Below are 22,367 nucleotides of genomic sequence, written 5' to 3'. Positions count from 1 at the left end.
GTTTGCTCTTTGTCAGAGGTGTTGGTGAGACTTGGCAGAGAAGCATTTTGCACTCTGGATGGTTGGTAATGGAATACTTACAGCAGGGATACAGCAATGCCTTCTTTCCCTTCACCTGGCAGTGGCAGCTTCTGCTCCCAGGAATTTTTAATTATATAGCTGTCCTCAAAGCTGGCATTCCCCAGGGCAAAGGGAGGTTGTTGCAGTGTATTGGGTTAAGTTGGATCTTTTCTTGTTCCCATCATTTTTGCCACTGGTGAGGGCTGGCTCACTGTTTCCTTGCTGCCTGTTTGTGGACTAACAGCTGTTTGCTTGCTGCAGACTGTGTTGGGTATTTTGTGTGCAAGAGCTTGTTAGTTTACAGCTGTCACTGTTCATACTTCTGTCCTTTACCAAGCTGTCCTGCCCTGTAGTCCAGGCTTTCCTGAAACCAGGATGTACTTTGGCACCAGCCATGCCCCAGCAGCTAATTCCACCTCCTCTTGACCATGGTGCGCTAAGGTGTGTGTGTCTGTGTGAAGCAGTTTCTCTTCCTCTCCACTGAGTTATCCTTCACTGGGATAAGTGTCAACTTAAAAGGCCTTTGTAATGTGTGTTCAAGGGCTGGTGTTGGCTTGTATGTTTGCTTTCCCCTCCTTTGTCTTCCTGCTTTACCATCACTCCCTGGACATATTTGGTAACATAGTCATTGGCCTGTATTTATTGCCTGGCTTCTGTGTTTTCATAATCCCTTAATTGTGGTGTGTAGTCCCATACAATTGAGTTTGGTTTGAATTTTTAGTTGTTTGGGTTTTTTTAATCTATTAATCAAGCCTCTCTGACAAAGAGGCCTATGAGAGCATTTGGCATAGTTGTGAAATACAGCAACTGTGCAAGAGAATTCTTAGGCTGGCTTTTTTTAGTGCTTGGCTTTAAGACTGCAGTCTCCTTGCTCTAATGTGAATTCCAGAAGACAAAGGATTTATGTTTCCTTTTTTAAGTTTCTTCAAGCCTATGCACCTTTTGAAGATTTTTATAAATGTCCACCATACGTTTTGATAGAAATAATTAATCAGGGGAGCTCACACACATTATTGCTTCTGTATGCCCTGGGAGCTCCTGGTTGGGCTGGCCAGCTGCCATGAACCTTCACTGGCTGGACAGTCTTCATATTGTCCTAGTTTCCAGCAGAAACAGTATTCAAATCAACACATTCCTGTAGAATGTTTTAGATTTCAGCAAAGCAACATTTTCCTACGGAAAACTCTTTCCTCAGAAAAATCCCTGCAGTCAAGAAGCTTCCCATGCCTGGGGCCCAGTGGCACAGCAAAGTTTCCTGCTGGTTGTGTCTTCAGAGAAAGAACAGTTCATTGCTTGCCTTGAGCGGAAATCAAGTTCCACTTGCCATTAAAAATTGCTTGCACATCTGTGGGAAAGGTGGGCTTTGATCAGAGGTGGCTCCCAGTTCCTTAGGGGTTAAGGAATTATCCATAAGCCATAAGCAATAAGCCATCCTCCATCAGTTCTCTCAGACAGAGGTTCAGCAGGCTGTGAATGCTTCAGTTGCTCTCTGTGGTGCTGCACAGATGCCACAGTGCCAATTACTGTGCCTTGGAGAGAGGTGGATTGTGCACTGGATGCCTCTGAACTTGTACCCCTGGATCCTGTTTCATGCATTTGCTGCAAATACTGTTGCAGCCTGGATATCCTGTTGTCTGAGTGTATACTTCAAACAGTAGTATTTTCTGAAAATTAAACCAACGATCCTGGCAGGTAGCTGTTGATGTTTTGTGTGTACTCAAATTCATAAACTATACAAATTGTTCTTTAAAGATGTTTGCTTGAAATCTCAGCTTACTATGGCTGATCTCAAGGTCCATTTTCCACTCACCCTCACAAGTGCCCTGTGCTCATCTGCTTCTCAGACTTAAGGCCAATCCAAGCATTTCCAAAGCAAAAATGTTTCTTCTTTCCCTGAGTTTCTTCATAGTGAGATAAGAGTTCAAAGTACTTACTGCTTTTTTCTAAGAGATACTACTTTAGTCAGTGTGTTTAGTTGGTAAATTTTGGGAAAAACTCTTCCATCAATAATGACGTAAATATTAATTTTATATCAGGTATTGATTACAAAAGAAAACTGTAGACCCAGATTTTGCATTTTTATTTTGCCTAAATGCAGAATATGCTGTTACTTCTGTAGGAGAACCAGCCATTCTCTTGTAGCTTCCAGGCTACACTGAATAAACAACTTGCTTGAAAGAATGCCTGAGATGGACCAAATGTTTTGGGTTTTTATTGATGGTCTTTGGAAGAATGAACCAATGGTTTCTTAATCTGGAACAGAGAGGAAACAGCTTTTGAACACTTTAAAGTGAGAGATAGTTCAACTCTGTCATTTGTCAACTTGAAATATGTTTTAATAATTAATACCCTCTGAGACTTCACATACGAAAGTTTGGGAATGGAAAAAAAATTTACCCAATGCAGATCAGACATAGGTAAACTTATGCAAAGCCCTGCAAACACAAAAGTTTGTTGTTTTGAAAGGCTTGACGGTTGCTGCAGTACATTATTTATTTGCTTTAATTCTTTAGCTTCCTTCCCTGGGAAGACACAGTTAATTTTCTCAGTTCATGTGGGTTTGTGCTGAATCAGATGGAGATTTTTATGAGAGCCCTGGGTCTTCTTTCAAATTGGAAAATAAGATAAATCACTATGGCTTTGTTTCTCTAGTGGAGACATTCTGTCTATTCAAATATATTCTCCTTTCTTTAACCATCTTCCACCCACTTATAACAGCCTGGAAGTGAATTTCTTTTGCAGTGTCATTTCAGAATTTCACTCATTTTTTTTTTCTCTTGGGCTTTTGAAAGGCATGTACTTGCCATACTGTGATTTCTGATTGGCAAATCTCTGCAGTATCAAGACCATGCTATGGCTTTCCATTTGCAGCCTGATGGGCCCTGTTCCAGAGATTATGCAGGACTCTGATGCACTGTAACATATGTTACAGGAGTGAATCCTACAGGAGTGTGAATGCCCTCAGCAGCTCTTGACCTTCCTATGAGCTGAGGAGCTACACTGAAGAGCGGGCACTTACTATAAGGAATGCAAACAATTGGTTGCATTAAGCACTATGAAGTGAGCATGTGTTCACACAAGTGTGTGCCCCATGCTCTCCAGCACTTAGAATGTAGAGCTACTTAACTTCTTTTTGGTCGTTTTGTTTTCTCTCTCTCTTAATTCCCCTTTTTGTTCAGGAGCATTGAAGGATTTTATTACTCACGTAATTGGTCTGGATTTATATACAGTCCTTATTTTAACATGGTGAATTTTTTAAATGTTAGCACAAGACTATGCAGAATAATTGTGGAAGAATTGTTTTTCTCCTATATGGCATTTTAGCAGAACTTTGATAATGTTGTCAATGTAACAGACAGCACCTGTTTTCATTTTGTTGCATTTTGTTTAGCAATTGTCAACACAAGAGGAGACAAAAGTGATTTTGACTAGAAATGGGTTGTAGGGCTTGATTCACACTTTGCATCCATAGAGGAAGGATTACCTCCTTAAAAATGCAGAGTGCCTTATAGCAATCTTATCGAATGAAATTTAGTCTCTTACTTATAAATGGTGCCCAAATTTGGGCACAGGACAATTATTTACATATTGGTAGCATGGTTGCATGATGCTGATTTCAGTAAAAGCACAGCATATTAGAACACATACGATTGTATTCAGGCTGTGGAGGATTTTGTAACCTGTTTCCTGACTACATGAAAAACTCTGTGACAGCCTGTCTTTACCACCTGCATTGACAGTGCTGCAACAAATAGTTACTTCCCCCAGGTACTGTGGTTTTAAAATACTCGTTGTGCCTGAGCCCTTGGATCCCATCAGCGAAATCCTACAGGCAGTGTTTCCTGCCGAGGATTGCCCACACTGCAGGAGTGGGAGTGGTGGTGACATTTCTGCTCTGGGCAGTGCAACCTGAAGACAGCCGTGGAGAGGATGAACTGTGCCACAGGGGTGGAGGGAGGGAGGGATGCACCTGGGCTGCAGTCAGTGGCGCTGTTAGACGAAGTGTGGTGGTTTGTAACATCAGCGACAAGTTAGACTCCAAATAAGCAACTCCCCCTTCCCTCACCCCTACTGGTAAGGGAGGGACAAGAGTGGAGACTGTGGGTTGATATAATTTACTGAAAGCAAAAAACAACAGAGTAAAAAATGCACAATAACAACGACAATATTAATACCATGAGTATACAAAGAGCGAAGGTATTTTATCCACAATAAACGTATTCACTACTGGAAACAAAAATAAGATGGTGGACACTCCCTGTAGGTTATATCCATGTGGTTTCCCCAGACAAAAGCAATATGGTGCTTGTTCCTGTGGTAGTTGAGATCACAGGCAAGATGGTGAAGGGGGCTCCTGTGGATAGTGTTTTCTGCCACCCAGCTCAAAACCACTAAGAACAGTGACGAGCAAACCTCCCAAAAGCTAGGTCATCCGAGTCAGGTTGTGCTGCTGCTCCACTGGGTTCAGTTCCTCACAGGTGCCTGTGCCACCATTTCTGCCGCTCTGGTGTGGTCAGCCCCAGGGTTGCTGCTGCTTTCCAGACATTCCTCTGCGCTCCTTTGGGCTTGGTTTGTCTGGGCTCCTTTCAGCTTCACTCAAAGGACTCAGCTGGGCTGGGCTCGCCTCCACCTCTCCTTTCCCCCCGGCGGCCTCCATGCTACCACTGTCTGTACAGCATTGCTGTGGATTCACACTTTTTGTCATAACCATGTCTCGTAACTGTGTTCCAGTGAAAACAGGAGGGAGACCAATGGTGGTGGTAGGGACCATGTTCTTAGCAGCTGATCCCAAGACATTCCCACTATGGAGGCAAAATGGCACACTTCCAGTGGGGCGCCCGGCTTTTCTTCCCAGACCATGCCCACAGTGGTGATGTGGGGGGGTGTAGAATAACTTGGCCCTGCCACCTCCTGCAGCCAGGGCAGGAGCAGGGTCACCTCATCTCAGTTCTCTCACCAGGAGAGGTGGTGGTGCATGGCTGCTGCAGGGAAGCTTCCTCACAGCCTCTCCTCCAGCTAGCCAGCACCTCAGGTTGGTGGAGCACTCCACACTCTATTGCCCACACTGTGGGGCACTGTGTAGCACTGTGGGGCTGCTCTAAGGCATCAAAAGGGAACAAGGTTTAGATGATCCTACCAGTACCCTCCTCTTTCCCCTCCTGTTTGAAACGTTGCCTTCAGCAGCACTTGATAGGAGTGGCCTCTTGGAGGCCCTCTCCTTGGGGCAGCCAAGAAGCAGAAGAGTGCTCTAGCCCGGAGTTCAAGCAGGCTGTGACACCTGCCAGGCACACGGTGGCCCCCATGCCCTGACAGGGTCTCCCAGGAGCCACGGTGGTCACCAAGCACATGGCAAAGGCCAAGGTTTGTCAGTGCCAGTGCTGTTGGATGCTGGTGTTGAGCTGGTGTTGAGCTGGGTTTTCTGGTGCGGTGAGGGGACCCCTGCGTGCGAGGGGGTTCGGTGGGTAAAGCACGGGAACTGCCCAGGGTCTGGCCAAGGCTGTCCCTGGGCAGATACATTAGCTGGGGCAGCATGTTGTCACAGCTGAGTGAAAGCCATAGAACATTGGAGTTTTTAGCAGGTATTTTTGGAAAAGGGCATGTATTTTGCTGTACTGAGAATTTAGTAAATAATTTTGATGTTGATTTGAGGGTTTTTTATTATTTATTCAAAATTGCGTTTTTCTTTCTTCCTCCAAGAGAGTGTGGGTGTGTGCTCTGCTGAGGAGGTTTTTCCTCATGAAGAAAATGTCAATCTTGAATCAAATTAACCTATTTTTAACGTGAAATTTTAGACCCTTGCTTGAAGGCAAAAGTGCCATGATGTTACATTAGCTTTAAGAACAAAACAGAATTCATGCGAACAGTAACTTAAAAATGCAACTTATAATGCAAATATGATTTTCTTTACACTTGTTTCTTATTCCCTTTAGCACATCAGGTCCACCCATTTGGCCCGGAAGCACCTTTTTCAAGAGAAATGGAGCCCTTCTACAAGGTAGGTGATGGATACTACATCTTGGACTAACTGTTCTGCTGGAGAAACAACTTCTTCAAATTGCACAGCTTTTTTCATACTCACCCGGGAAGAAATAACCAAATGTTTTTTTGTTTCCTTTACCCTTTCTCCTTTATTGTGCATCTGGTGCCTTGAAAATGACGGTTTACCACGTACAGTGAGTGTAGTCTGTGAAAGTTGCTGCTTTTTTTCTTTCCTCAGATCATTAAATTGCTTGCTGTAATATATGGTGAAGGGTGGCTTTTTGGTTTTTTCCTTTGTTTGTATAAAGAGTGTCCAGAAGGAAATGTTCCAGGAACACCACTTTTAGCTCTGTGGATGAAACAAGGTTGTTCTTTGAGAGAAATCCTTTTCTTTACTCCTTAATTGTGCTGATAGCAAAAGGTACCAGAAGGTAGGTAGCCCTGATGTAGTGGGAAAAACAGTGTCAGAGTGTTTGTCTCAAGAAAGCTACCATGTTTAATAGTGCTTATATTCATAGAACAGTGTTAAATGTCTAATTTCCATTGTATGGACAATATATACAGAAGCTATATGACTGCAGTTTTGATAGCTGAAAATTTTCAGTCTGCCTTTCCAGACTTCTTTTAAATAGTTTTTCACTGCTGTGTCTGTTTATATTTCTGCCATTGAGTACATCACTCTTAAAGGAGGTGTCTTAGGAGCACTGTGTCTCCAGACCACAAGTGTTTCTCTATGGTGCAAAGTAACTGACACCATTGAGGTTCATTTTATGGTCTTTGCAAAGATTTATCCATGAATTGTGTGTTCATTTTCCTGCCAAGACTCTTCTGGTCTTTCTTCTGACAGAAAATGCTACATAATGTTCTCAGGAGCATTTGTCCAAATCACCTGTGATGGAGCTTTACTCACTACGAGACACACAAGCAAATAATTCATTGTCAGGCAGTACTGCCTTCTACATACCAAAGTAATCCAGCATCTGAGGTTTACCTGAGAATATTTTTCTGAGTTAATTCCTTGCACATATATAAGAATTTGCATAACTATTTAATATCTATGCTGAGATTTGTTCAGGTGAATTTTAAATACATTAAAATATTTAGATTATTTCTTAGCACTAGGAGATGGTATAAATTGTAGAGTTTAGCTGCTTTTGGCTTTAGCCTGATCAGTGAGGTCTGCTACCTTTACAGTCCTTCCTAATGAGAAGAACCAGATTTAATTTTTTTTTTTTTTTTGTAAGGAGAAAGAACTATTGTGAAATAGCTTGATTTGTTTTATGTTTTCAACAATTCTGATTTTAAATGGGTATTTGCACATATGTAGTCTTTGTAATCCGAGTTGATAAAATATAAACTTGCTCTTTCAAGTCTTTGTGGCAGAAATGTTTTATCTTTTCTTAAGATGCAAGATACCAGGAATTAATAACAACTGTTTTTGTAGTCCTCTCTATCTCAATTGTTGCTTAAAGTCTTCGCACAATAAAGAAGAAGACACTGTTCTCTACCGTTTCCTCCTCTGCCCTCTTCTGCCTTCCATATTGGGGTGGAAAATCTAAAAGCCCAAAACTTTTCAATGTATTAAAGAAATAGAGAAAAGAGATGAGTGCCTTTTCAAGCAACTAACAAAGCCTAACAGACCTTTAACTGAGTTGGCATTCTGCATTGCCATTTCAAGTGGAAAATGCAGCCAATTTAGACTGTAATATGCATGATACAACTGAGGTTGGAAGGTTGAGAGTATGAAGAAAAACCTCATTAAAGTAATGTTTTAACACTTCCCAGTTATAATTTTAAAGCAAGAAGATAAATCAATAAAGCCTACCTTTCTGTCTTTTTGCTTTAATTTCTGTCTTTGGATTTTTCCCTACAATAGTCTCTTTAATATAGAGGCTTTAGCAGGTTGCACAGAAATAGCACATCCACCACTTTGCTGCTTCTGAGTGTGTTTTTCTAGAAGAGCCATGTAGAGAAATGGTAGCAGTGGACAGAGGTGTGAGATGAGGTGTAGATGATTGTCAGTACCCATGTTACATGACCCTCTGAAGTCTTTCTCCAGTGCTTATAATCAGCTTAATGCAAACAGGAGAATGAAAAATTGACTTAATTACTGGTTTCAAGTTATAGTACTGCCTTTTGATTGGCAAAAGTTGAGGTAACAAAGGGATTTTAAAAAATTTTTACTTGATAATTGTTCCACTGTGTTTGAAAAGAATGTTCACTTTGTTACAGACAATGATACAGAATAATTCTGTAATTATAGTAAATGTGATATTCATGTGCACTTGTCACACCTCATTTCTTCTGAGTTGTTAAGGAAAATGTTCTTTTTCTGGTCTGAGGAATGAAGAGAAAAAAATTCCACAATCTACGTAGTGCTTTCTTTAGCCAAGAAGACTTGTAGATGCTCCTGGTTTCCACTCATTTTATGTCAGAGCTATTTGGCAAAATAATCTTAACCATTGTAAAGAGTTTAACGTATTTCTTCTGAGAAACTGAGAAAACAGTTATCTGAGTACCTCAAAATAGCAAAGGAGGTGAAACAGAAGCTAAAATTTATTTTAGCTATTCTCTGTCCTTAATACTTTTGACATGAGTGGGATTAACTCTGTGTTACTTTCTGGCTAGTTTTTGAATAATTTTGAAGTATATGTACACCTTTCTCTTTTTGCCTATGATTTTATTAGATACGAGATGGCTGCCTTAGTTTTTTTTTGTGAGGATCATAGTACTGTTGTTCTTAGCATTAACTCTGTAACCAGTTACTCTGTATTGAGTCACCTGCCTAGGTTGTTTTTGAGGTCTTAAACTCCTCCTGCTAAGTGACAGCTGCTCCCTATATCCTTGTGCTGCTTGCTGTTCTTCAGAAGTCTCACACAGAGCTCAGTTTAGATAGGACCTTCAGTCTTACTGGACTCTTATGTCTTCTCTCAAAACTTACATGTGTGTCCATGGAAATTGCTGTGTTCTAGCCTTCAGGATTTCCATATAAAACAGTTTTTTTGCTCTTACTGCTTTTCTTTTTCTGTTGTTTTCTTGTAGCTTGTTACTGTACTGTAATATACACTGTGCATTGTGTGTTTGTTTCAAATCGTGGCTTCTTTTTTTCAATCTGCTGTGTGGAGAGCCTTTGTTCCCACTATTTTTTCTGTTCTGATCTGTCATAACACATTCATTTTTATATAATAAAATATGTGTGAGGTAAAAGTCCTTATGGTGGAAAATATTCTAAACTCTTCAGGAACTTATACTGGGGGAGATAGGTGGGGCCATAGTCACATTAACTTCCAAGACCTTAAAACTAATATATGGTGTTTTGAAAAGGGCAATTTTGTTCCCTCAGCTCTGATTTTGGGTGTTAAGGTCGTGTTACAGACTTGAGCATGCAGTTGCTCACAGATAAGCGGTAATAATAAAACTATTTTGCTGTTAATATAGCTGACATTCTTCTTGAATAAACTAAAAATGCATCTTTAAATTACCTTACAGCAGCAGTCATATAAATTCCAGTGGCTGAGTGCCTCCTGTAAGATGTAACTGGATTGTGGAGAGGTTTGGTTTATTTTCTTAAAGATGTAACTTCCCTTTTGAGGGAAAAAAACCACAAAACAACAAAATTACTACTCCTTTTTAATCTTATTTTCCCTCACACTTCAGTAAATTAAATACAGCATAGTACAATGCCTTTTCTATCAAATTTGTTCTGTCTTGATTTGTCTTTGTTGTCTGGGGAAGGAAAGTGTGCTTGGGTCATCCAGTCACTATTGCTGTTGGAAAAAAAATGGAGATGGGCCTTCTCACTGAGACTTGATAGTCCACCTTCCAGTTGTGCCTGACCTGCTATAAATGGAGCCACGATCCTTGCCAAGCTGTCTGCTTTCTGGTGCGAACAAGGTCCTCCATTTCCTCTTATGACAGTCAGCACAGTTTAAATCTGCTGCCTGCGGATATTATATCAAATATATGAACCCTACCTTCAGAGATCCTGCCCACCTGGATTCACACCTGCAAACTGGATTGCAGCAGTCAGTGAACTGAATTCAGACAGCATGGCTGTCCTTGGAAGCAATGATTCTCTTTTAATGAGGATGGAAGGAAAGATTGGAAAAATCAGCTCCCTTGAGAATGCAGAAGGGGAACAATGAGGAGTGCATGTGGCCTCTGGTCCCTCTTGGCTGAAGGAGCCTGAGAAAGGAGGGATTGCCCTCCACAGATCTCATGGTCTGCTTAGTTCTTTCTCCACCAGCAGCTGCAGAGAATAGGCATCCTCATGCTCCAGAGCAGAGCAAGGGATAGGATGCTTACCTGGGGATGACTTGTCCCCTTCTCTGGGAAAGCACTGTACGAGAGAGGCACTTTCTTCTCTGATACTTGAAGCAGCCCATGTGCGAGCTTGGCCCAGCTGCCATGGCTGTAGCTGACACCACCTGTGAGAAGCTTTGACAGGAAAGAGTTGGAAGAAACTGTCTTTACAGGGTCAGGTGTCACCAAAACCAGCGTGAGATGGAGACTCCACAGTTTATTGCAGAATAGAAATGGAGACTCTGGGCACTGCTACTCTATTGACCCTTAATGCCCTCAGTCCAGGTTGGTGGCTTTCATGTTTTATTGTGCTGACATCTGACACCTGGCCATAATGTGAGACTTCAAGGAAGGTACCAAAGCACATGGATCATTTTATTCTTAGTTGAGAATGGTGAGTTCTTTGAGCTAGGAAATTGCATTCCTAATGAGAAAGTTTATTTTGTATGAACTGTGGACAGACCAGAAATGAGGTGTCCTACATAAAAAGATCAGGAACCAGTTTATTTTGAACATGTGCATACAATTGTACAGAAATCTTTTTCTTCCCTAAAAAGCTTGAGAATCCTTGAAATGTCAAAACAAGCCATATAATCAATTTCCCTTTAAGTTTTTGTAAGAAATGAGGGTGGAGATTTGGGACTTCACCTTTCCAAGCATTAGCTATTAGTAGAAGCAGTTGCTGAGGTGGAAATAAACCAGCAGGGAGGAGGCAAAAAGGGGGCATTTGTTGCTTATTTCACTTGAAAAGGCTGTATTAGAAACTTTCACTCTTATAAATGAAGACATCCAACCTATGTTTTTATGTTAATAGTGACATTAGGATAAGATTGTAACAACAGCAGAGCCTGGTTTCTTTGGACAAATATTGCCCACACCAACTACTCAGCCTTTACTCTGGAGAAGTCAGGAGGAGTTGTCCTTTTACTTTCAAGACTAAAGCCTTTCAAGAGGGAACTTCACAACAAAATCACTAAGAGAAAATAAGATGCCTGTGTGCATGCAGCCACGTGTATTTTCTGTCTAATAATGGGAAAATTTGGAATGTTTTAGTCAGCACCTCCAACAAATAGCCAGGATCCCATGCAAGCACAGTGGGCTTCTTTCTCCTGGTGGAAATTTAGTTCATCTGTTCTTTTGCAGTGGGCAAGCAGAACAGGTGCAAGTCCTGGGCGTGTAGCAGAGGGGTACAGCTCATCCTGGAACACAAGGTATCTGTACCTTCTGGTGCTAACAGGGCTGAGGAGAAGGAGGAACAGGGGAGAGTTGAAAGACAAGAAACTTCAGCAAGTCTCATATACATTTAACCTTCAGAATTGTATGTCACACCTCAAAAGACTAACCTTGGACAAAAATACTCTCCATTCTTCTACTGCCTAGAGGTGCAGACAAAAAGAATGTGGAAAGGTAGCTAACATATTTATTACAGATAATTTAATGCTATGTAATACTTATGGTCACCATGACATTTAAGAAAGAGGCCAAAAGCAATACAAATTAATCCAGCCTTAGAACTGGTAGATTTAGGTGATGTGATCTGTAACAGTCTTGGGCAAAACTCTAAGGCCCAAATCCAACTAAACCATAATTTCTTAATGCATATTTGGGCATCCCCTGTTCCTAAAAATCTAAATACATTTTCTTGCTTTGGGGTTATAATTTCTAGATTTTGTGCTCTGTGAAATGAGGGTAATAATGGTGCTTTTCACTGCCCAGAGCTGTCAGTCTACAGAATATTTGCTCTGCATCGTATTCCAGTGCTCCACTAATGGAAGAACTTTACAGGGGGAACAAAACTGTAAAAAGTAACAGAGCTGTCCATTAGCTTTTGCAGGGAAGTGAATTTTGGGTTTTGGTTTGTTTTTCTTTCTCCCCAGTTGAACTTTTTACTCTGAGAGATACACTTGGAAAATGATTGTTTTGTGTAGAGACTTGCGGGGCTTGAATGTCTAGTTCCAATGTAGTTAGTTTCATCAGCAGAGCATTAAACCTTTTTTCTTCTCTGAGCTGCCATTCCACTGTGTTTGAAACAATGGTGACAGTTGTGACTATCATGCTGTTTGCTGGTGACTTGGTTTGGGTCAACATACCAAATTAACAGCAAAGCTACTACCTCTCCTTGTTAAAATAAATCACTTTTCATTCACATGGCATAATTATTGAAATCAGCACCTTTTTTTTTTCCCCTTGCCTTTCTTTTGCTTTGTTATTTTTTTTTTCCGTCCCCACACACACATGAAGGATACCTGACAATCTCTTCAGGAGTTTCTTTTCAGGAAGATGATTCACATGGTGCTTCCGTAGAGACGGAATATTTGAATAATTTATTTATTATTAGCATTCAGTGTGTTTGCAGTAGTATTACTGAAGAAGTAAAATTAAGTCAGAGGGGTTGTGGAGTGTGTCCCTAAGGGAGTAATTTGAACAGCAGAGCTCTCCTTTGTTTGGGAAAGTGGGTAAACTCCTAGTGGGGCTGCTAGGGTCCTGAGGGTGCTGGTAAGGGCTCCTGTTTGTGAGAGGATTTTGTAATGGCCTTAGCACTGTTGAGTCAATAAAAAAATCCCAGGGCGTGCCTGAATTTTGCAGTGATTCATATGGAAATGGTGACTCTGGGATGACATTTTTAGCTCTGCATTCTGTGTAGGTGTGTATATACCTGTGCAGTTTTTATGTTGTATTTTTATTCCTATTTTTCTAGTTTCTAGTGTGTAAAATATGGTAAAAGCTGCTATTTATTAAGTGTCTGAAGTGTGGTCCTGCTAACACTGATGTTAGAGCCATTAGTATGACAAGGGGATCTCCCTCTGACCTAAAGGTCTGAGCTACCTTTGGTCTCTGAAGTAGAGAAGGAAGGAAACAGAAGTCCGTCAGACAGGTGTCGGTAATGGTAGATGACTTTGCAGAGTACACAAAGATAAGTTGAATTCCTAATGTGTTTAAACTCAGTAACCTATGTTTCATATCTGCATGAGTGTCTTTACTATCTTTTCAGATAACTCTGCTTATTTTGTAACAGTCCTGTGTAGTGACTTTTGAAATTATTACATCTGAGTGACTCAAGATGAAGTTTACCGACTTTGTTTACTTCCCTTGACAACTGGAGAGTGTGGATTAGTGCTGCAAGGCAAGTCCTACCACAGTGTTAACCTTGGGCAGAGGTTCTGAGCACAGGTCTACTCTCCTGTTCTGCCTTCAGTCAGCTGCTGTGTGAGTGGTGGCAGTAAAACAGCACTTTGCAGAACACACCAGAGAGAGAAGTAACTGCTGCAAGTTCCTGCAGTAGTGGCCTGGCTGCCTCAGTAACTGCAGTAGTGTAGGAAAGAAAATATATGGGAAGTTACCCCCAAAGCATGAAGAAGGTAAGGGTTGAATAGTCCTTTTCCTGGAAGTTCAGTGCGGAGGTAACCTACGGGTACTATTTTTCCAAGGATGCTGCTAAATGGCTTTGGATCTGTTCTTAGTTTGTTTCCGGGTTGGTCCTGCAGGTGATGTGGCTATGATTTTGCAATCTGAACACTAGAACCCACTTCCTTTAAATTGCCAGTAGCTGATCTCAGCTTTTTTAGGGAAAGTATTTTCTGTGACTGACCCTTCTGGAGACATCAGAGACACAGGTGCTTTTGTCTAGAGACATGTTCCAATGTTCCTCCCACAAACACACATACTTGACTGACTTAAAAATGGAAAACTGGCCGTGGTGCTCTTGAGTTTCAGTTGGGTGAAGGAAGATGGAGACTAGATAGAGCAAAAGAAACTACAAGTTCCTGTTCAGTGACTTTTTCCTTTACTACGACTGCCAAACATCCTCCAGTGTTTTCCTTTCCATGCCAGGAGTTGTAGTCTGCTCAGGAAGTGAGGGCTGTTTTCCTGTTGTGATTGTTTGCATCCAGCATAACTGGATACCTGGTGGCACAGTGACAGCATCTCCTAAGGGGATGTCATGTAGCTGGGAAGTGTACTGGCTGTGATCACTGCAGACACGGAGACAAGTCTGGCAGCAGCTGGTGTCAAACCTTTCCTCTAAGTGAAGTTTCGGGCTAGGCTACTTCTGCCTAGGCTGGGGCTTAGAGCAGTAAATTTCAGTGGCCTGTGACAGGAATATAGCACACGACCAGTTAAATCCCATTTTACAGGAGACATTCTCTGAAAAAGTCACAGTTAGAAATCAGTGGTGAAATTTGTATAGTATCGTGGAAAATGGTAGAGTATGGAAAGATTTATTTTCTGTAACTGCGAAATTATTGTGACTATTGCCATCAAAATCTCTGGGCTGATGAGCTGGAGCATATGCTCCGTGCTGAGAGCCTGTGAATGTTTGGCATTCCTAAAATGTGAAGGTGGCTGATATTAGAAGCAATCTTGGCTTCCATAATTCTAGAGTCTGAGAGCACAGCTACAAGACAGGCATATGCCTGTGCTTTACATGGAGATTACTAAAATAAGAATATTATTGCAGTTGTGTTGCTATGAGCAGTTTTGGTGATGTGCAGATTGCTGTGAGCAAGGGAACGCTGTTGTCAAGTTGGGCTTTTCCTTGACTATGTCAGATTTCTTGAGCCATACCTATTTTAAGAAAATTAAAACAGAAGGTCTAGGAATTTTTAAGATGCTCTCCTGCTAGGACCTGCTTGTGTGATGGGCAGTCACCTGATTTTGGATCCTTGGGGAAGGCAAAGCTTCCTTACTAGTAAAAGGAAGAAAATTATGGGACAGACAGTGATGGTGATCAAGTCTAAGCCGTGTTCATGTCTTGTGAGTTTTCTTGTATGCTGTCTGTGTTAATGATAGTTATGGTTAACATTGGCTATAATTTTTCCCCTCTAACATGCTAGAAATTTCTTCCTGTCGGTCAGAGCAGATCTCTGTTCTGCTGGTAACTTCTTGATTATATACAAGGCATTTCTTAAACATCCAAAAAATGGTAAATTAATAGAAATGGACTATTACTAGGAGAGGTTAATTTTATCTAAAATGCTAAGAAAAGTAGAAGCTATCTTGAATTGATTGGGTGGTCAGTGGCTTGCACATTTCACTGCTATGCCTTATTTAAGCTAAATGTGAAAATATCCATTTGTTTCAGATATTGGAATAAATCTTGCTGCTAGGAATTCTTGAGCTGTACACTTGAGAGTATGCAGAGCTCTGGGATGGCACAGTTTGTTCTTACAACTATGAATTCATAATTTGATCTTCCTGAAATTGATAACAGACTAGAAAATGAATTGGGACTGCAAGAGGAAAGGAGGCAGGGCTTTTTTCAGGAGAAATACAGTGTATTCAGAAACCCCAAAACCAAATCCTGGGAATCTGTTGGGGTAAGTAGTGGTTTACAGTAAAGGTTTCAAACTACTAGAAGTACTTCTGCGAAGATAGTAGACGGTGAACATGAACCTACTGTACACAGCACTTCTTCCTCACATCCTTTGTAAAAGAAATCGAAGTTGCACGTGGATCTTGACAGACAAACTTTTACAAAACAGTCCTCTCTAATCAGCAGAGTGGAATAAGCTCATTTTCTTACAAGTGTAAGAGTCTGTAAGACTTTTAGACTATAAAAGAATGTATCCTCTCTTGAATGCATTTAATACTGATCACAAGTTAGAAAATATAGAAAATGCATCTTTTCTTTAAATTGTTTTTGGACAACCTCTGTCAACTTGGAAATAGGATTATAGGATTTTTGGCTTCATCTACAGGTTATTTCTTAGTTTCCTTTCTCTTTGCAGGTCAGAATGTCATACTTAGAATTGTCTGCAATAAAAATAATAAATTCTGTTTCTGACATTATTTATTTCTTGGTCTAGCCTGTCATTCTGCTCTCTAGAGCACAAGAAATTGAAATTAATTGAAATTAAAATTACTCAGACAGTGATAGGAAATTCCTGTCCTAATTTTTACTTTCACTCATATTTTGAATTAAGATACTAACAACACTTCCTGCATATCATTCATTTTTATATTTCAACATCCATGCTTTTCATCTTTTAAACACCATTTATTTATTCTGTGTGAATACTTATATTGTTTTTTGTCATAATAAAATAGGAAATGCTGCTTTAGGAACCAGAAGTTGAGTTTCAACACTCCATTTCTGATATTAATACATTAAGTAACTTGTTTCTCCTGAGAAACAAGAGCAATACCTGATTTTTCTTGGAGACAAAAATGTAGCGAAGGCCAGCCCCACTTGATCAGCTGTATGTGTACAAATACTTCTGTGCCTATATGTATTTTTAAATGCATTTAATATCAATATAGGTAATGTATTGAAAGGTTATAAAGAAATACATAGATTTTTTTTTTAGAAAACTTTCCCTTTTTGTGCTCAAGATTTGGTGCATCTGCCCCATTGTGATTGTCGTATATTAGTGGTTTGACTGCTTAAAGAAACATCATCAAAGATACTGACGAAAGTAGGGTTTAACATGAATTTGTGAAAATACAGCTTTACAGAGCTGAACGGCAAGGTTCACTCCATTACCTACTACACAGGTTAAAGCAAACAAAGGAGGATCAAATTAGAAGCAACTTAGAATGATTTACGTGGAAGCCAGGAATGCAAAAGGGGGTAAGGGTGCAGAGTATATGGATGCAAAGATAAAGGTGCAAAGCGGTTTGGCAACATTTAATCATTGATTGAGTACTTTAACATGAACAAAGTGATTCAGTAGGGTTCACTACAATTACAATGACTTAACTGTAGGTTTGAGTTAGTCACGTTGGTGTCATAATCAGTTTGCTCCCAGAGGTAAAATGATAGGTGCACTTGTTTCTATGTGTGTAAAGGTGCCTATCAAAGATTCATCTCAGGTTCAGTGAAATACATCAAATCCCTTTGAGTTTCCCAAGAGGCAAGGATTGCACCTTGAGGAGCACTGACATATCTATAGGGGGTGACTTTCAGCCTAGATCTCATCATCCATAATGGTGCTTCGAGTATCTCAAGCTTAAGGTTTGCAAGCTCTTTAAACATTTTTTTCTCTCTATTATTGTGTGTTTCTGTCAGTTCTTACATTCAGTCCTCTGAAGCAAAAATGAAGTTGTTCCCCTCATGCTTTTTCCTCCCCACTCCCCTTCAAACAGTTCAAGTTTTGATTATTACAGTTGACATTTGCTAATGCTTGAGGCAGTTAGGAGTTAAATCAACAAGGTATATTATAGAATTGTTTCGTATTTTTAAAACATTGTTTAATCTTACATGACTATGAATTTGTGTTGGCATTCTGTCCATAACAGCTTACTCTATTACCAAAGATAGATTTCTGTCTGTGTCTTAGGTTGCAGACACCTTATTTGCTGCATTAAGTTTCTATAGGGACGTCAAGGAATACTTCTGGATTTGTCTCTTGCAAATTTTGCTGATGAGAGAGTTGTTTTGTTTTGTTTTTATAATAATAATAGCACAACCTTCCCTTGGTCACTGAAAATCCACAAGCTAGATCTGCATTTTCAGACTTCTTGTAGAACTGAGTTAGTGGCTTAAAAACATAAATTAGCAAATGCTGGTCAAGATGTAGGATTGATTAAGAAATTGAAGAATTTAATGCATTTATAAATATATAAATATATGTTTATAATATATAAATATATTTATTTATATTTATTTATTTTATTGTCTGTGAGGTGTTCTGGCTATTTGATTTTGCTTTTTGGCTTTTCAAGGTAGTTTCTTTTACTGTGTCAGTAACTTAGCTGCTGCTTTAAATGGTTTACAGTGTCTTGCACAAATACAGCTCTTTCTACTCTTCCTGTGTAAATGAAGCTGCTGTATTATTTTCAAAAAGATGAGGCTTTAAACATGTGAGTTGTTTTCTGAGTAAAGGCTTTGACACAGCTGGTGCCAGAATTACAGCACTGACACTTGTTCTTAGTACTTTGGACAGTATTAATCACTGACAAGGCAGCCTGTGTACGACATGGGTGCTCAGCAGACAGTTTCGTACAGAAAGGCACTTCTACTCAAATTGATTTCAAAATACCCAGCAAACCCTTTAATTTCCCCATACCATCTGTTGAACAGCTTAATGCTTGGAGGCAGAAATAAGACAGGGCAGAGCTGGATGGGGACAGAACTGAGTGAACGCAGTGCTGCAAGGTCATGACTCCCTGGCTTTTCGGGTCTGTCACGATGGGGCTAGCAGGGCTCCAATTACTTCTGAAGGACAGGATCCAAATTTACTGGAAGATTTCTGAAATGAATCCTTCTGAAATTTTGTTCCTAGGATCAACAGTTACTCTTTTGCCAGACTTGCAAGTGCATGTAGGTCCATGGCATCATGATTTATTTTTTAAACATTCCATGATTTGACTGCTATCTTTAGGGATGCCCCTCTACACAGAGATGATTCTCTTGAAGAGTGACACACTTTAAACTCTTCCAGGTAGCTCTTAGTTTTTGCTCTTAGGAGGATGGCCAGCAAAGATTGTTAAACAAACATTCCTGAGTTTTTCACTGCTATTTTACTTATTCTGTGATTAACTGGAAGAAAAAATCTTTTTATTTACTAGAGGAGGAAAGAGATATGTAGAGGTTCAGAATGAGACTTGCTAGTAGACAAGACCACTGAACAGCTGTTCAGCAATCTACAGATTGAGTAAAATAGCTTAGGATGATGCTAGTGAACTACTAGTCTAATTAAAGGCATCTCTTTTTTGCTCAGGGTTTTGTTTTTTGGGGGTTTTGGAGGGGGTTTTTTGTGTGTTTTTTGAGTTTATCTGAACAAATAAAGATGTAGGCAGTACTTTGAGTGGAATAATCTTTTTCCACTGAAAATTAACTTAATAAAAAGGAAAAAAGTGTAATTTAGAAACAGATCTTCACAGTTGCATAAAAACAGTTTGCAGTTCCTGTAGATGTTTTATTCAGCTGGTAAACCTGTTTTATAAGCTGAAATTCTTTTCCACATAATATCCTACAGGAGTGTACTGTGTAAACCTGACAGGAGGTAAGGGACAGCTTTATAGACACAAGACAATACGGAAAGAATCTTAAAGCTGCATTTTTGAACAGCCCCTAACTTGCAGTTCAGGGCACACCCAAGCATTGTAGCCCCTGGTCAAGGGTCCTGAGAGAGGAGTGGAGCTTCAGCAATGCTGCCTGTCTGTCACCTTGGAAAACTTGGTTTTGAAACAGTTAGCTCTGGTTTCATTTTGAACTCTGAACTCATGTGAGCACCCATGTCTGTAAGTGCATAACCCCTCCACCATGCTTTTCACATGTTTTTGTTTTACAACAAGAAGGTTGGACCATGGTTCCTTATTGAAGGATATGAAGAGCTTGAATCACTCACTGTAGCTGCTATAGATGGCACTGTGAGCCTCCCTTTCTATGTGTGTGCTGGTTAAAACAGCCATCTACACTGCTTTTAGGGACTGCCTGATGTGCTCAAGTGCAGCACCCTGCCGACTCAAGGCTTTGCCATATTACAGGTATCTCTTTCAACCTCAGCTAGCCTGGATTCTTCATGTAGGTTATTTCTCCAGTATTTATTTTCCAAAAACCAGGAAGGGAAATGCTGTTGACTTTACATAGGAAGCCTGCAAGCTGAAGCCTGTAGTTCTTCCCTGCAGGCATGACATTTGGTCATTTAGATGCAAAAAAACCATGTATCATAAGTACCCTTAGGTATGCAGGCTGCATCCAAAATAATAAACAAGAGTTTCCTGCTGACCTTGCTCGCTGGAAGGCAGCAGTTGCCTTTGGCCAGGAGACTGCCCGCTTAGGGAAGCCAGTCCTTGGGGACAGTGGTGATCCTCAGCTGGCCAGTGCCAAGAGGCCCCTTTGAGGGGCAGAGCTAGGTGACCTCTCCAAAAGGAAACTGTCCCTCAGTTTGATCCCACAGTTCCTGTGAGCAGCTACTGTTTTGAAAAGAGGCAATTTAAAAAGCAACGTTGGAGACCTGCAGAAGGAGAAACTAGCTGATGAGGGCTAGATGTCTTCAGAAATGTGACTGAGACACCCTTCTGAGAGTTCAGATGCACTTTTTCTTCTCTTCTTGCATTCCCTGAACTGGCTGGCGGGGAACTTGATGTTTTACATCAAGTGCCAAGTTTCTTAAATTACTCAAGATTTAGCTAATTCTCATGAATCCAGAGCAAATGCTGAAGTTTGTGAAGATTTTGACATGCTGTTCTTGTTATACCAACACAAAGATTCATTCCAGCTTTCTCTGCACTGCTTTGTGATGGTGGTTTCACAAGTCATAATTCTTCTACACTTGTTGAACCTTGCCAGGCTGCTGTTCTGCCATAATGCGTTCTACTGACAAAGCTGACTGTCAGTTACGTTAATCGGCTATTGGTGGTGATTTGTCTCCTACGAGTCAAATATAGGCTGGAAAAAAATAAGCTTAAATCTTTCCATGCAATTTTAATTCAGCTCTCCTGTTGTGTGTACTTTAGGATACAGATCCTCTTACTGTATAATGGCTTAACCTGTGGGTTTGTTTTTTTTTTTTCCCATTAGTCTCTTGCTTTATTGATTGCAGTAACTGTGGAAATGGTGATTTGGAGCACAACTTCAATCTACTGAAATGAAGTATTTTTCTAGTTTTTAAGTGAGTCATCTTTTGGTGGGTGGAGTTGGTTTGGGGTGTTTTGGTTCTGCCACCTTCATGACTTTAATTTAGGTTTGTTATTTGTATATGGAAGAAATTCTAGACCCAATTCTATCACACTTCTGCTTGTCAGTTCTGTAAGAGATGGAATGAGTTCATATACTGCATTATCTGAGGGGCTCAAAAATGATAAAAATGGAACTCTTGAGCACCCATTCTGAAAGTTTAAATCTACTCAGATTGTAGTGAGGTATTCATTTAACAAAAAAGAATTCTTAGTTGTTTAGTTGAGTGTTATTCCCTTTGCCTTTGCCCATGTAAGTGTCTTTACTCAGTATTTGATTCACTAAAATTTGAGCTCTGGGTTAGCTATCAAGGAAAACCATTTCCATTTTGTGGGACTTCATAAGCTTGTTACTGTAATAGAAATATATTATACCTAAGTTTATTCAGGCAGGGCTTTTCCGTGGTTGGTATGGCACATGAAAAAATGAAAATGAGAGACCTTGGCCCTCATTACCCAGTAGATACTGGTGTCTAAATCTAACATGTCTAAACAGAACCCCTTAGATTTTCTTTCTTTTTTTTTTTTTTTAATTTTCAAAAACTGTGAAATGTTTTCAAGAATGATAAATTACTTGGATTGTGATAATAACTCAGAGCCATATAGAGCACGTCTCACTCTCAAAATACTTTCAAGCACTGTCTAATTAAATCACAAAGCATCCCTTCTGGTGTGTTTAGGTGAGCACCAGTACCTCTGGCTAAAATTGAGGGTTTGAGCAACTTCTTCAGAGTGAGGCCTATGCCTGTCAGGTGTGGCAGGAGCCACAGGATTGCAGAGCCCTCCTTGGTTCCTGCATACTTTTTTAAAATTCACCTTGTGAAAGATTCCCATCACAGTCTACAAATGTGTCCTAAAATGGTTAATTGTTAATCATCTGCTTGTACATTTTGGACGTGGAGTCTCCAGTGAATGCAAAATTGCATGGTCTCTCAGTTGGGTAGGAAACTTGCCAAAGGTTTTCTTTGCTGGTAATGGACATTTACTGCAGGATTGCTTTACAGAAGGTCAGAAATAGGCAGGTGTTAGAGGGGGTGAGGGACCTTCTGCCCTTGTCCAAATGAGAAGGTGCATATCGTGACCGAGGAGCGGAGAAAGGAACAAGGGAATAACGGGTTGTTTGTGAGAAGTGGTTATAACTCCCATTAGCACTTCTATGACTAGAGAGCATATCTTTTTATCTCCAGTAATCTGTATGAGTCTTTACTGCAGGCATGGCTGCTGTGTAAGAGCTGGGCTAGCTTTCCTGTTTCAAACACCAGTGACACCTTCTGCCGTGGGTTCCCAAACTTTGGCATGGGAACTCTGGAGTTTCTGTCAGGTCACTACAGATATCTCAGGTGTTGTCCCTTGGGTGTCTGTACTGGCAGCTGGGGCTGCACATATGCGTGCCTCTGTCCGTACAG

At 40.4% G+C, this 22,367-nt stretch overlaps 1 protein-coding gene across 35 annotated transcripts in view; it reads left to right on the top strand.

Moving 5' to 3' along the window:
- FOXN3 (forkhead box N3) overlaps nucleotides 1–22,367 on the top strand; it is a 205,246-nt gene that overhangs the window by 129,006 nt on the left and 53,873 nt on the right. For all 35 annotated transcript variants that reach the window (XM_086894319.1, XM_086894326.1, XM_086894342.1 and 32 more), the window contains one exon: nucleotides 5,991–6,055. In XM_086894319.1, coding sequence (XP_086750445.1) covers nucleotides 5,991–6,055 — 65 coding nt within the window. The remainder of the gene's footprint in view (nucleotides 1–5,990; nucleotides 6,056–22,367) is intronic.

This window comes from Cyanistes caeruleus, chromosome 6 (assembly GCF_971803275.1).
Source record: "Cyanistes caeruleus chromosome 6, bCyaCae1.hap1.1, whole genome shotgun sequence".
In the NCBI taxonomy this organism is placed as follows: Eukaryota; Metazoa; Chordata; class Aves; order Passeriformes; family Paridae; genus Cyanistes; species Cyanistes caeruleus.
The sequence above is the reverse complement of the archived record's forward strand: the minus strand, read 5'-3'. Positions and strand labels throughout refer to the sequence as shown.